This window comes from Copadichromis virginalis, linkage group LG7 (assembly GCF_057382275.1).
Source record: "Copadichromis virginalis isolate Kocher_CV1m ecotype Utaka linkage group LG7, C_Virginalis_male_GT1.1, whole genome shotgun sequence".
In the NCBI taxonomy this organism is placed as follows: Eukaryota; Metazoa; Chordata; class Actinopteri; order Cichliformes; family Cichlidae; genus Copadichromis; species Copadichromis virginalis.
In genome coordinates this window covers 28,436,125-28,450,898 of record NC_140624.1, presented here as the reverse complement: position 1 = coordinate 28,450,898, position 14,774 = coordinate 28,436,125, and the positions used below count along the sequence as shown (strand labels likewise).

At 39.1% G+C, this 14,774-nt stretch overlaps 3 protein-coding genes across 8 annotated transcripts in view; 2 read left to right on the top strand and 1 right to left on the bottom strand.

Annotated features, from left to right (window-relative positions):
* Nucleotides 1-4,373: 4,373 nt before the first annotated feature.
* The window catches only part of cadps2 (Ca++-dependent secretion activator 2), a 194,142-nt gene continuing 183,741 nt past the window's right edge, over nt 4,374-14,774 (top strand). For both annotated transcript variants that reach the window (XM_085462837.1, XM_085462838.1), the window contains exon 1: nt 4,374-4,826. In XM_085462837.1, coding sequence (XP_085318963.1) covers nt 4,494-4,826 — 333 coding nt within the window. In that variant the 5' untranslated portion in view covers nt 4,374-4,493. The remainder of the gene's footprint in view (nt 4,827-14,774) is intronic.
* LOC146705226 (uncharacterized) lies at nt 5,438-9,956 on the top strand. Of its 5 annotated transcripts, none has more exons than XM_085462830.1 (15): nt 5,438-5,938; nt 6,105-6,244; nt 6,452-6,677; nt 6,790-6,865; nt 6,988-7,268; nt 7,351-7,386; nt 7,493-7,566; nt 7,671-7,748; nt 8,017-8,222; nt 8,304-8,403; nt 8,501-8,663; nt 8,766-8,872; nt 8,966-9,110; nt 9,248-9,374; nt 9,524-9,956. In XM_085462830.1, exons 1-15 carry the CDS (start codon nt 5,891-5,893, stop codon nt 9,859-9,861), a joined length of 2,145 nt encoding a protein of 714 aa, XP_085318956.1. In that variant the 5' UTR covers nt 5,438-5,890; the 3' UTR covers nt 9,862-9,956. The 5 variants fall into 5 exon arrangements, with proteins under 5 accessions (XP_085318956.1, XP_085318957.1, XP_085318958.1 ...); XM_085462831.1 differs by having other exon boundaries at nt 7,348-7,386; nt 8,993-9,110; XM_085462832.1 differs by having other exon boundaries at nt 7,348-7,386; nt 9,557-9,956.
* Nucleotides 10,025-13,689, bottom strand: LOC146705225 (uncharacterized). The gene is made up of 7 exons (XM_085462836.1): nt 13,072-13,689; nt 12,213-12,889; nt 11,677-11,722; nt 11,228-11,319; nt 11,028-11,138; nt 10,637-10,910; nt 10,025-10,311 (listed from the first exon to the last, which is right to left on the bottom strand). The coding sequence occupies exons 1-7, from the start codon at nt 13,084-13,086 to the stop codon at nt 10,105-10,107; spliced, it is 1,422 nt and encodes a 473-aa protein (XP_085318962.1). The 5' UTR covers nt 13,087-13,689; the 3' UTR covers nt 10,025-10,104.

The window sequence follows — 14,774 nt, the reverse complement described above, 5'->3', positions numbered from 1 at the left end:
TTAAGGTGACAGTAATTATACCTTTACCTTATAAACCTATCACTTGACCCTGCACATCAGGTTAAGTTGTAGGTTACAGATAAAGCTTTGGCACAAATTTCAGCTGAAGCATAAAGGATTGAAATGAGCTGTAATACTCCATGAAGCACATCAAAGTCCGCTCTCAGTGTTCCTCTTTGGATCTTAATCAGTTCACCGTACTCAACCACTTCATGGTTCAAACACTTAACATTCCACATAATGATCAGTGGAACAACACTCTGTTTTCTCCATAGCTCCTCTGGGACTAATAGCATCAGCTGGTGAAGATTTTCCACTGCCAAGAGTATGGAAATGCAAAGATAAAACACTTTGCACTAAAATTGGACACATTTCCTAATAAAATTAATTTTAGCTCATAACTGTGACCTAAAGACCTAGACAAATTCTTAATTCATCTGAAAACCTGATGCTTATCCTTGCTTAGCCTTTACAATAATGGATTACACAGCAGTGGGGAATAGATTTCATCACAACAGATGTCTTTTTGAAAGTGCCGTAACTAAGTTTAAGGATATAATTCATCCACTGTTATCTTCAAATGCTTGTGCCAACACGGTGCAGAAGAGCTACTCCCACGTAGGTCGATTATCTTGCTAATATTTTTACTTCTTCACTGCATACTGTCAGGTTCAATTTATGAGAGAAGATGAAGAAACTCAAAGTATTTATTTTCCTCAATTTATTAAGCAGTTGAAGATTCTAATTAATAATGGCGCCATGGCTCTTCCTCCATTGTGCAAACCAAATGAACAAAACAGCACCACATCCAGGCAGTAAACATTTTTCCTATGTGACGAACAAAATATTAATATGATTGGTTAAAAGGTTGGGGAAAGACTGCAGTTTAAACTTGATCCCCCTTATTTGGCGTGGGTCCATCTCTTGGGTCATCTTACGCCTTCTGGACATCTCCCTGTAATAAGGCCTCCTGTAGTTCACCATGACAACCATCTCTTATCCTCCAGTCAGCCGTATCCGGTCGTTAAGTCATGAGGTATGAATCCTGCTTTCAGGTCCAAACTACTCTGCGTCTATTAAGGCTGTTGTGTTTTTAATACAACTGTTGTGTTTTGTTTCATATATATATATATATATATATATATATATATAAAATCACTATTCATTTTAAAGCTCAGTTTTTAAAACCTTACAATATAGCTACAGCTCAGCCCATGCAGCAGTATATTAATGACTAACCTCGTATTGTGGATGGGTTATCTCAGTTGTTCTTCCGACTGAAGTTTGGTCCATTCACATCATCCCAACATGCGATTGCATTTGTCCCTAACCATCGGGAACTCTTGCGTTAACCTTTGTCGAGTGGAAAAAAGTTAGCACTGTTTATATTATACTAACAGCTGTGATCTCTCAGTCAGAACATGCTATATCATGTTTAGGTGGAAACTAGCGAGCTAACTTCCTACTAACTTCTAACTCCATTAAATTTCATACATTTTGTTTTCATGGATGCCTGGATGTTAAACTTAATTGTTACACCTGGTAAAGCAGCAATGCTGATCGTTTTATTAAAGATGAAAGACTTTAGACAGTTTGTAACTCTCAGTGATACAGCAGTGTTCGTTTGATTTTGGGACCTGGAGCGAAGTTTGGACCCAGAAACGGCTAATAACGTCAGACTTAAAGACTGGATAGAAGGGGAGGGCAGAGAGAGAGAGGGTGCTCCCCCTAACACCATGATTAATAGACATGTTTTCCTGTAGAGGTGTCAGTGTACCACAGTATCTAAGCTGTTCCTAGGACTACCCTCTTCTGGACAGAGAGCTCCAATGTTGTTCCCGGGATCTGCTGGAGCCACTCATCTAACTTGGGAGTCACCTCATCTAGTCCTCCAATTACCACTGGGACCACTGTTACCTTCACCCTCCACATCTTCTTGAGCCCTTCTCTTAGCTCTTGGTATACCTCCAATATATACAGTGGGGCAAAAAAGTATTTAGTCAGCCACCGATTATGCAAGTTCCCTCACTTAAAATGATGACAGAGGTCAGTAATTTGCACCAGAGGTACACTTCAACTGTGAGAGACAGAATGTGAAAAAAAAAATCCATGAATTCACATGGTAGGATTTGTAAAGAATTTATTCGTAAATTAGGGTGGAAAATAAGTATTTGGTCACCTCAAACAAGGAAAATCTCTGGCTCTCACAGACCTGTAACGTCTTCTGTAAGAAGCTTTTCTGTCCCCCACTCGTTACCTGTATGAATGGCACCTGTTTGAACTCATCATCTGTATAAAAGACACCTGTCCACAGCCTCAAACAGTCAGACTCCAAACTCCGCCATGGCCAAGACCAAAGAGCTTTCGAAGGACACCAGGAAAAGTATTGTAGACCTGCACCAGACTGGGAAGAGTGAATCTACAATAGGCAAGCAGCTTGGTGTGAAAAAATCAACTGTGGGAGCAATCATCAGAAAATGGAAGACATACAAGACCACTGATAATCTCCCTCGATCTGGGGCTCCACGCAAGATCTCATCCCGTGGGGTCAAAACGATCATGAGAACGGTGAGCAAAGATCCCAGAACCACACGGGGGGACCTGGTGAATGACCTGCAGAGAGCTGGGACCAAAGTAACAAAGGTCACCATCAGTAACACACTACAACGGCAGGGAATCAAATCCCGCAGTGCCAGACGTGTTCCGCTGCTGAAGCCAGTGCATGTCCAGGCCCGTCTGAAGTTTGCCAGAGAGCACATGGATGATACAGCAGAGGATTGGGAGAATGTCATGTGGTCAGATGAAACCAAAGTAGAACTTTTTGGTATAAACTCAACTCGTCGTGTTTGGAGGAAGAAGAATACTGAGTTGCATCCCAAGAACACCATACCTACTGTGAAGCATGGGGGTGGAAACATCATGCTATGGGACTGTTTTTCTGCCAAGGGGACAGGACGACTGATCCGTGTTAAGGACAGAATGAATGGGGCCATGTATCGTGAGATTTTGAGCCAAAACCTCCTTCCATCAGTGAGAACTTTGAAGATGAAACGAGGCTGGGTCTTCCAACATGACAATGATCCAAAACACACCGCCCGGGCAACAAAGGAGTGGCTCCGTAAGAAGCATTTGAAAGTCCTAGAGTGGCCTAGCCAGTCTCCAGACCTCAACCCCATAGAAAATCTGTGGCGGGAGTTGAAAGTCCGTGTTGCTCGGCGACAGCCCCAAAACATCACTGCTCTCGAGAAGATCTGCATGGAGGAATGGGCCAAAATACCAGCTACTGTGTGTGCAAACCTGGTAAAGAACTATAGTAAACGTTTGACCTCTGTTATTGCCAACAAAGGTTATGTTACAAAGTATTGAGTTGTATTTTTGTTATTGACCAAATACTTATTTTCCACCCTGATTTACGAATAAATTCTTTACAAATCCTACCATGTGGATTCATGGATTTTTTTTTTTCACATTCTGTCTCTCACAGTTGAAGTGTACCTCTGGTGCAAATTACTGACCTCTGTCATCATTTTAGGTGGGGGAACTTGCACAATCGGTGGCTGACTAAATACTTTTTTGCCCCACTGTATATATGATGTGTATGTATGTGTATCTATACATGTCTTTGCTCTAAAAGATCTGAGAGTCTCATTAGCAGATACAGCCTGCCCTGTACTTTTGTTTTAGATGGCCTTTGAATTGTTAGTCCATTCCAGTTTATTGGTCAGGTGGTTATATGAGTCCGTTTTGCCAATGCCCATTCCCAGCATGTTTGTCTTTCCAAAAATCCACCACCAGTTCTTGATTTTGTGTTAACCTGGAATCGGCGCTGATACCAGTTGATGAAGTCCTTTGGTCAGTTTGAAAAAGTAAGTAAGATGAAACCACCCCTATTGCAACAATGATCATAAATTTATATCACCATGTTGACAAATGACACTCAAAACAATAATCAAAAATACACATTTCACTTTTTCAAGATAGATCAGGTCGAGAGGGAAGCAGAAGCTGCAATAAATATAACAGTTATATAGAGATATTTTAAGCAGCCTAAAAGGACTGAATTGATTATAATGTATGTACAATAACACAGAGCCATAAAGACTTGCAAACTTGCAAAACAGATCATTTCTTTATTTTACACACAGCCCCTTCTTAAATCCTGTTGACTGCAGGCTATCAGCATAAGCAAAGATATAATACATAAAAAACACAAACACTGGAAATTAGTTTTGGGCACAACACATTGTGCACGCGCCAACGCATTCTTTAAAGCTGTGAAGGAACGAAGTGCACGCGGAGACCACCTCTTAACAATGAAAACTCCGCCTACCTTTGCTTTCCGCAGTAACCTGACATTCCACTGAAGTCGTGGTTCAGAGCGCGCCACCTACGCAGACGTCAAGGCCACGTCGACTAAAACAAACAAAAAGACGCTCAAAAATTGTTTCCTGACTTTTTTCTCAGTCTGAAGCAGAATTTTGACGCAGTGCACTATGTTAGATTCGTCTTCTAGCGAAGACACTGGTGGGGAGTCCGACTTAGAGCCTCAGAGGAAACCGGACGCCTCTTCCTCTGCAGAGAAACGGGAAACGGGACCCCCGGGCAGCCAGCAGCTGCGCTCCGCGACACCTGGAAGCCTCGCCGGCAAAAGTACGAAAGTGAACAGCGCTACAGATGAAGAACAGGAAAAGAGGAAACGTGAGTCCATTCAGAAGGAGGAAGAGGAGAGGAAAATAAAACTGCAGATTTATGTGTTCGTCCTCCGGTGCATAGCCTACCCGTTCAACGCCAAGCAGCCCACCGACATGTCCCGTCGGCAGCAGAAGGTGAGTTATTGCTGCACACCTGTTGAGTGTCTGCTATGCAAAAACCACTGTCTACCACTGGAAATGTGTTAACTGGAAGCAATTGGTCTTACCAGTCTAAAAAGTCAACACAAACGAGAAAACTGCATCGTTTTTGTGATCACTAGAACCAACCGGTCAATTCGGTTTATATTTAATCCGCAGTTAATCGTCAATTTTAACCAAATATACCCAGAAACGACGGGACATCCTGTGAAGGTTCGCAGAATGTTACAGGGTTTTCGTAGCAGCGTTCCCAGACCGGAGCTTGGGAAAGTTCTCTTGGCATCAGGGGAGCAAAAATGACCGTACGGAGGATGTTTTACGAACTTTTACCGGACCTCCAGTTTCACCGTTCGGGTTAACGCCGTCCTCCGTCGTGGTTCTTCTTTCCTCTCACCGCATCTGCTCTGAGCAGCGGCTTCAGGTATTGCTACGCTCGGGGAGATTAGTTGTGTTAACCGGTATTACAAGTCTAACAAGATCACGATTACACGGTCATACCCTGAAAGCATACAGTGCCACAACTTGGAATATTTCACAAGTCGTTTTCAGCAGATAATCTATGGCGTTATTTTTGTGCCACTATTCTGAGCGCACGTAAAAAAAAATTGAGCGCACGTAAAAAAAAATTGCAGGTGCAAGTGTTGCATTTTGAGGAGAAATTTATTTTGAGCTTACAAAAGCTGAATTTGAGTGAACAAAATTCATTGCTGCGTGCAAAAAACGTATTTCAGTGTTTGCGCTTATCCATATACACACACAATAGCACCCCCTCTCGCTCAGTTTTTTCATTTGCGCTTGCTCGCAATGTGTTGCTTGCGCTCACAACATTCTCTGCTTCGTACGCTCAACTCTCTGTACACCGTTATAAGTGTGCCACAAAACCAACCAATCACAGACTTGGTTTCAAAAATTCTGATTGGCTCTTACGGTCTCCAATCAGCTCGCTAGCTACTGCTGTCCGGACACCGGAAACACTGTCCACTCAGCCTCGCTTCTTGCAGATAGAGGGATTTTTGATTTACTCTGCAGCTAAAGAAGAGATGGCAGAATCAAACAATGGCTCCAATAATACTACACCACAGTATCAGGTGAGTTTAATTTTTTTTGTGTGAATTTAGTAATTTGCTGTCCTTTCTGTTTAATATGCTGTGAAATTGTAGTTACAGATGCAGCTGTAGAGTTTAAGCTAGCCTTATGGGTAATTACCAGCGTAGTTGTCTTACTGAGGCAGTGTATCCTAATCATGTTTTTTAGGGTAATGGTGCAGTTGAGTCAGCAGTAAGAAATCTGGTGTCTTTGCTGCTTAACAACATATCCACAAATCCTTCAGGGAGGCCAACAGAGAGTGGGCAGCCGGAGCCTAGAAATCTGACTATCCAGCAAGAGATGACAAGGTTTTTGCTTTTTTTGTGTGTTTTTTTTATTTTAACTTTTTGCAATCTTTTCTGTTAAAGTTATTTGGTTTGTGGATTTATCAACATTGATTTTTAAATTAAAATGTGCTATTAAGGACTGATGTCATATTTAATAACTTTATTAAACAATAACCCTTATGTTATGCAACACTGCATTTTTTAAACTCATGCATTTTCATCCCACAGATCATTTCCAGGATATTTCAAATCACACTTGAGCCGTGGTAAAAAGAGATGTTTAACATCTACTAAGCAGCTTGTTAAGGCAGGCAGTAAGACCACAGGCCTCAGTTTTTATTTGCTGTCAAAAAACACATCCTACACACCTTTGCCAGCTGAGGAGCTTGAACTCCTACAAGCTGGCATGGGGAGACAAACAGTGTCTCTTCCAGAAGATGGTGACCATGCAGAGGTAAGTTTGTGTAGTCAGTATTAAAATCAGTCATTGGCAGATGCATTTAGCCTGAATCATATGCCACAGTCCATTTAGTGTTCCATTCTGCTTAACGGTGTTTTTAACTAAGATTTCTAGACTTCTGGAAGAAACCTTTCCAAAAATGGAATATCTTTGTGGAGGATGGCTCTTACATAAGGCAACAGGTTTGTTGTTAATTCAGTTTTTATGTATTTTTTTGGCATTCTTGCGTGCTCATACTGCATTATGATTATGTAGTTGATACTTTTGCTGCTTGATTGTTTATGCTATTTTTCTGTCAATAAAGGTGGCAGTGGTCGACGAAAGCTCACTGTAATTCCACCTGAAACAGAAGGATATTCTGTCAAAACACTGAAAGCTGTGTCAGGAGGTGGCAAATCCACTTTTTACATAGTACCTCTTCAGGAAACATTAGACACATCTCCTCTACCTCCCGACTCACAGCACTTTTCAAAGATGCCAAAGAAGATATGTTACCAGTGTAATGAAGTTATGCCTCTGCAGATGCTTGCAGTACACATCAATACGTGCAAAGGAAAATTCTCTCCTGATGAGACTGATGATGAGGTGAGACAATTTTGATGAAATCAAAATGAGCAATTTTGATTAAATAATATAGTATCACAATTACAGTTTTTTGATTCAGCAGGAATCGGAGTTATGCATTGTGAAAAGCAAATGCAAGGTAAACCTAGCACATTACTAAAAACCATAGTAACTACAATGAATTTTGTATCGGTAATGATCTTTTTCCCACTATGCCTAACATGTACCCATTTTTGGAATTGTAGGTTATTTGTCCAATATGCACTAAGGATTTTCCTGAAGATGAGATCACAGTCCATGCGAGTCTGTGTGGGGATAGGTAATCTTTTTTCAGCCGTTTATGAAAAAATGTTAATCAGTAACAGTCCACGCAAACATATGTATTTTTATTTTATTTTTTTTTTAACTTTGTTTTGTCATCAGCTTTCAATGCATGGTGCCTGAAGAAAATGACCAAACTACAGGGACACCAGCTCAAACTTCAGTATGCACAACAGACAGGTACTTTTTGCTCTATTATAATTCATATACACACTATTATGCAGAACCATTTGTTAAAATTATGTGTAAGATCTTTTACACAATACCTGGGGTTTAATTTCATATAAAACATTTTATGATCACACTACTTTAAATTATTGTTAAAGGTTGTTGCACAGAACATGCTGCAATAATTTCTAATCACGTTTAATGTGGTAGCCTCTTTTAATCTAAAGATGATTATTTTTCTTTGAGAGCTTAGGATGTTTTCTACCCTGTTTTTGTTAAGCGTGGAAGATGTATTGCGTTGCCTTGAACAACAAGTCGACACCACAACAGAATTTAAGTTGTGTGTGGACAGAGAAGACCTTCCAGACAGAGGCATTCTCCAGTGGCAGAGAAAAAAAGCTGCATCTCCCACCAGTGTTCTTAGGGTGGTTTTCATTGGAGAGGCAGGCGTGGATACAGGAGCACTTAGGAAAGAGTTTTTGAGTGGTGAGTTGCCTATTACCTGTTTTGTCCTAGTGTCAATAAATAATGGATAACTTAAAAATGCGGATATTTTTTGTATGAAAGACATGATTTCAGGTATTGAAAGCAGATTCTTTGAAGGACTTGAGAACAAGGGCAAAAACCCCAAGTATTCTCTGACCGATCTTGATAATGAAAACTTCAGGTTGGTTACATACGAGCTTTGTGTATTACATTTAATACGCATCCGATATTTTTGTAAATGTTACCTGAAAATGAATTATAATCATTTGTCTACACAGAACTGTTGGTGAAATAATTGCAGTCAGCCTCGCCCAAGGAGGCCCATCTCCTGCCTTTTTCAAAGAATGGTGCTACAATTTCCTCTGCTCAGGAGAGGTTGATTTCAGCTGTCTGTCTAAGGAGGATGTTGCAGATGTGGAATCTTCCCTGCTCATCCGCAAAGTGAGCACCTGGTTTAGCTCTGGCACATGATATATTATGAGTATGGTGTTTTTAAACACTTTTAACCTTCTGTATTTCCTCTTTCACATTATACATTTCCAGGTTGAAGATGCAGCAGACATACAGTCTCTGATGATGTGGGCTGATGAAATTGTCAGCTGTGGATACACAAACCAGATAAAGATGGATAGTAAGGAAAGCATGATCCGGTAAGGGAGAAAAAATCAGAGAGATCATTAACCCCCCCCCTCCCCAACTAGTTTTTCATTTTGTTTTTATGTTTTTTTATTTTTATTTTTAAGTGCTATTGTCTTACACTCTACAACAAGACTGATTCCAATGCTACAGCAGCTCCGAAAGGGCATGGAACTGTATGGTCTTGTGAACCTGATGGCTGTAAATCCTGAAGCTTGCCACAGTTTGTTTGTTCCTGGGAAAATCCTCAAAGTAAGTATTAACATAGCAGCTTCAGTCTGATCCAAAGACAGTCCACTTATCTGTACTGTAGTTATCCTGTATTTATTTATTAGTTTTGAATGAACAATATATCTATAATATAATCTACTTTATTTCCTTATTTACAGCCAGACGCTGATTTCATTATGATGAGCTGCCAACCACATTTCAGTGAAAAAGGGACATCTAGGGAGAGAACTGAGAGGAAGATCATAAATTTTTTGCAAGATTTCTTGCAGGAGATTGAAGTATCAGGTACTATATAGTATTAGCTGTATATACCTATAGTATTGTATATATACCGTATGCATCTGTTAAATATTTTTGCTTTAACATGCAGGGCACTAGAAAGTATTCTTAGTTGTTAATTTAAAACATTGTAATCCAGATTGCTTTTTATTTAGAAAAGACTTCAGAAACATTTTCAAACATCACAGATGGAAACACAGGCGGTGCAGGTGGTGAAAAATCAGAGTCTCTTGCTGTCCACCATGTGCTCCAGTGGATGACCGGCCAGTCCCATGTTCCCATCCTTCCTGATGAAAAGAGACATTTCAAAATAACATGCAAGTTTGACCATGAATGTAAGGAGCGGCTGGGAGATCACTCCATTTGTTACCCAGTTGTGAGTGCATGCACTTGTACTGTGACTTTTCCAGTGCAGCATCTGGACACTTACACAGTGTTTAAAACCATAATGAGTGCAGCAGTTAAATATGGTGGTGGATTCCACAGAGTTTAACACATTGTTGTCTTGTAATTTGGAAACTAAATGAGTAAAAATGTTTGTAAACATTAGCTGTTAAGATGTTCGTAGCCGTTTCATGAAAATGACAAGACTTCAAAACTTTGTGTAGGGTCCTACGTTGATAGATAATAAGCAAGTGCTTTGTTTGCTTGTCTACTTGTAATCTGAATGTTTTAGCAAAGAAATCCAGTATTTGAGAACTTAAAAGAACGTTGACTTTCACGTCCATGTTAAGTGTCACTGTTGGTTTGACACCTGTAGCAAGAATTGTATGTACAGGTCACGACCGTGTGACTCAGAATGTTCCAAGGGATTAATAGTTCTCTGAAGCCCCTCCAGGGTTTCCTCATCCAGTGGGCATTCAACTTCAGGAACCACAACTGTGCTGTTAGATTCTTCTTGCAGTACAGCACTCTCCCAGTCAATGCCTGGATCCCGAAGCTCCTTCAAATCCACAAACATATATAATGGTCATTATTCCAGAATAGGTACTTTTGGGAGGAATGTTATTTTGTGTAAGCGTTTTTTCCATTAAAATACAACAATTTAAAAAGAATGCCTTTGTTTTCATGTTCTTCTTACTGTAATTTAGATTAGTGGTAATTGATAAGCAAGAATGTATAAAATCACCAGAAGCATCTCCCAGATGTGCTGCAAGTGTTTTAATTTGTTAATTTCAGAAGAGCAGAGTTAACTGCTAACTAAAATTTTGAAATTCAACATTTAAATTTAAAAAAAAAAAAAAAAAAATCAGATTATGAGCTGGTACCTCAAGTCTCTCGCCCTCGTCCAGCTCTTGTAGATGTCCCATACACCAGAGCTGTTCAGGAGTGAGACCACCTTCTGTCCTGAGGGGATGATTATTCCATCCTCCAACAAAGGTGACAAGATCTGCTCGGAGTCGAGGGACAAAGATGTAGTGGACACCAAAAAGATGAATGACATCTGAAATGTCAAGCAGGCCATCCTCCTCGAGTGAGTGAAGAATATCATGGTACTTGCTAGTGACTGCAATCCAGACATCACGCCAAAGTCGTTCTACTCTGTAAATACATTTGAATTTGGATTTCAGGTATTTCATGCTTCAAATCAATATCAGAACTGCTACAACAATCTACCCATGCAGTCAATAATAATATAAAAAACATCAAAAGACTAACCTCTGATTGTGGACACTCTTTCCAGATATGAAACTCGCTCTCCCTGTTCCTCTTGTGGCAAACATGAAATGTGCAATGTCCAGGTTTTCTACTCCTTGATCTGCCCTAACCCTATGATAAAAATACATTTTTAAGGAATTTTTAAAGTTTTCTTTAATGATACTTGTTGCTAGCATATAAATTAAATCAGGGCATAAAACCTTGATGGCAAGCCGTGAAGCTGGGCTGATCTCAGGAAAAATGAGAATGCAGTTTTTGCCCTGTTGTTAGTTGCTGCATCCAAGTACAGGACCTGCAGTAAAAACAAATGGAAAATTAAAGATCTGGTTTCAGATCATGTATAGTTTTTCAGTTAATAATGCAGTTTCATAATAAGTGTTCAAGGAATATTGTACGGTTCTATGTTCATAACCATAATTCAAAGCTTGAGTAGTCTATACATCAATATTGGTAGTACTTATCAAAAAATGAAAATGGCCTTTTAGTTTAACCTTTTTTGGTAAAGAACTGATTAGAAATTTAAAAAAATAATAATTGCAAATCGTCCACTATGTTGGCTTGCTGAATAATTGATGTTCATAAAAAAACAACCTAATAAAGCTCTCATTTCAAAACTACCAAATATTCTACATAACAGTTACACTTTTACCTTCCTTGAGTAGCCATCCACTCCACCAAAGATCACAACATTGTACCTGTTTCAGAGGGAAAACAATCTCACTAAGGCTTGATTTGCAGAACATGTAAGACATTGAAAATAAATTTTTCAGTATGCACACTTGCCACTGACTTAAACTGGACACTTGTCAGGTGTGCTGAAAATAATACCAACATTTTTATATGTTTATAAGTTCAATGAGACTAAATATTTTAGTTCTCTTGTCATGATTTTTTTTAAGTTTTCTGGAGCACTTAACATATTATGTGTTGATAGGCTTGTTATCATGGAAAATATCGATATACAAAGTGTAAATAATTGCTCAAGAAAATTTACAATTAACAATATTGCTGGTTTTGTTACACATCCTGTATTCCTTTTACTTAATATTACTCTATCAAGTGCTTTTTAAAATATTATAAATACACTGAAAGACCTATCAGATAAGGTTGATTAAAGCAGATTTAAAGTATAACGTGCATCTTTCTGCCCAACTTGTGTTAGAGCTATATAAGTGGGTATTTTACCTTATTAGCTTGTGATTTGTGTCTATGTGGACCAGGGAGAGAGGGCCTCGCACCGAGTAGCTTCTTCGCACAACACAGCCTAGTTCTGTGATCCGTTTGAAGATCCCTACAGCATCAACTCGATGCATGGAGGCCATCATTCTCCACCACTGAACACGGAGACCCATAGAAACCAAATGTCCTTGAACCATTCGATAGCCAGCATTTGGCATCTGATTTTTGATAGCCGATATGATGTTGTCCAGCTCTTGGTCATTCATTGTGCTGTATGTTCCTCTCACAGACAAGTCAAATTCTTGCATCCTCCTGTAGATTGTTCTTCTTGAAACACCAAGACATTTAGCAATGCAGCTGACTGGCAGCTGAATGTCCAACAAATTCTTGAGTCTTTCTCTCTCTAGTACGATTTTGGGGTGGCCAGGTCCCAGACCAACTTCTGTTTCCAGTTCAATAATGGCCACAGAGCTGATGTTAATTTCACACTGAACCAGATGATGAACGTTTTGTAGAGCCTCTGTAATCTCTGACAGACCGCCTATTTGCTGAGAGAAAGATTCAAACAGAACAAGCTCATGACGAGTCAAGAACTCCAAATAATCCAGATTTAGTGGTTGTTGGTTTAAAGCAGCTTCCAGTTTAGAGAGGAGTCTATGCATCATTTGCTGTCTCAGTATGTCCTGTTAAAAGCAGCAAGGAACATGGACAAGTACAATGAAATGATGTATCTCAGACAAAAATAAACAACCCATAAAACAAACTACATGAGGTACATCATTTTTCAAGTTTGCATAGTTTGCAAATTAGCTAACGTCAGTTATCAAGCGAATAATAATTAACAAAATGATTTTATATTACTTACATGTGGCCGGGACATGCTCTTTTCGTGCTGCTATTCAGTATTCGACGACATAAAAGAGAGCTACTCAAGTATAATTTGGAAAAATTAGTCAGTTGGCATGGTTGTATGATGCAACTACATTCTACTACACCAACAATAGTCTTAAAAAATAATATATTTTAAAATAAAATGATTAAAGATATTATCCGCAAATTGGGGTTTAAGAGATTTTAGCTGGATTTAGCTACATTTCGGACAGTGTTTCCGGAAAGCAGTAGCTAGCCAGCTGATTGGAGACCGTAAGAGCCAATCAGAATTTTTGAAACCAAGTCTGTGATTGGTTGGTTTTGTGGCACACTTATAACGGTGTACAGAGAGTTGAGCGTACGAAGCAGAGAATGTTGTGAGCGCAAGCAACACATTGCGAGCAAGCGCAAATGAAAAAACTGAGCGAGAGGGGGTGCTATTGTGTGTGTATATGGATAAGCGCAAACACTGAAATACGTTTTTTGCACGCAGCAATGAATTTTGTTCACTCAAATTCAGCTTTTGTAAGCTCAAAATAAATTTCTCCTCAAAATGCAACACTTGCACCTGCAATTTTTTTTTACGTGCGCTCAATTTTTTTTTACGTGCGCTCAGAATAGTGGCACAAAAATAACGCCATAATAATCAATTCATTTCTCATCATTTTGCGGCAGGAGTTGACGCATCTGCAGGGGAGAAGCAACCTGCTAGTCTGCAAGTCATAAACTCACAAAAAAGAGAAAAGAGAGACACAAGAGAGAGTTTATGCTTAAACTTAAACTTTTTTTTTTTTTTTTTTTTTACAAAAATGTTGTTTTACGAGTTGCAGCTCATTAAAAGCTGTGGTTGCAAGAGATATTATTTCTGTTTAGGCAGATTTATGAACCCATTCGTAATATATCTGCTTTACAGCACAGAATTTAAGGAAATCTGTTTGGTTGTCTATTTCTTTTTTGTAACATTGTTACAAATGCATATACATCTTACACTGTTGGTAAGCCTGTTTAGTTCCACTTAAATGGTCCTACATTTGTAAGGAAAATGACTTTTTGTGGATAGTGCAGCAGAGCTGAATAAGTTGCCTCCAGGAAAGATTTGCCTTCTCTGTCAATGCCAAACAGCTTATTCAGCTGTTAACTCTTGTTTGGTGTCCTTTATTGGACTGAATGATTGAAATCTGAAGAAACACCACATGATGGCAACTATGCTAATAACAAAAGACTACTAATGTGGCACTCAGATAATTGTTAATAGTTGAATGACCAATGTTGACGTCTATGATACCTGTTTAAGACTTTAATGTTGTTCAAACGAGAGCTTTACACATCTCTTGAAAATTCTCCAAAAATGTTGTTCAGAGTGATGACGATGAACTTCAGCTGTTAGTGAGGGAAGGAGTGATGAAGTTCTCCGTAAGCTCGAAGAGGCCAAGATGACACTGTTGGTATCAATATTTAACACACTTAGATATTTTTAGTATTGAATAACTATTCAACTATATCAAACTATTGTTTTGTATTTCTTTTTTTTCTTTTTTTCATTAAAAATAAATTAAAATTAGGATAAGAAATCTATTTTAGCTTCTGTGATGTTATGGGCCTCGCTCTGTTAGTGCCTTTACAACATTAGAGAATGTGGGACTTGTTGGTTGACTTATACTAGATCTCCGTGAGGGCTCTGTACACTGGTGCACACTT

Excerpts from the sequence above, each read along its gene's own strand:
- LOC146705225 (XM_085462836.1), bottom strand. Across the intron at positions 11,723-12,212 it reads ACAAATCACAAGCTAATAAG|GTACAATGTTGTGATCTTTG; the intron begins GTAAAATACCCA and ends CCTCTGAAACAG. Across the intron at positions 11,320-11,676 it reads TGGATGGCTACTCAAGGAAG|GTCCTGTACTTGGATGCAGC; the intron begins GTAAAAGTGTAA and ends TTTTTACTGCAG.
- LOC146705226 (XM_085462829.1), top strand. The coding sequence starts at position 5,891 with ATGGCAGAATCAAACAATGGCTCCAATAATACTACACCACAGTATCAG. Across the intron at positions 7,749-8,016 it reads TCAGTATGCACAACAGACAG|CGTGGAAGATGTATTGCGTT; the intron begins GTACTTTTTGCT and ends GTTTTTGTTAAG. Across the intron at positions 8,873-8,965 it reads AGTAAGGAAAGCATGATCCG|TGCTATTGTCTTACACTCTA; the intron begins GTAAGGGAGAAA and ends TTTATTTTTAAG.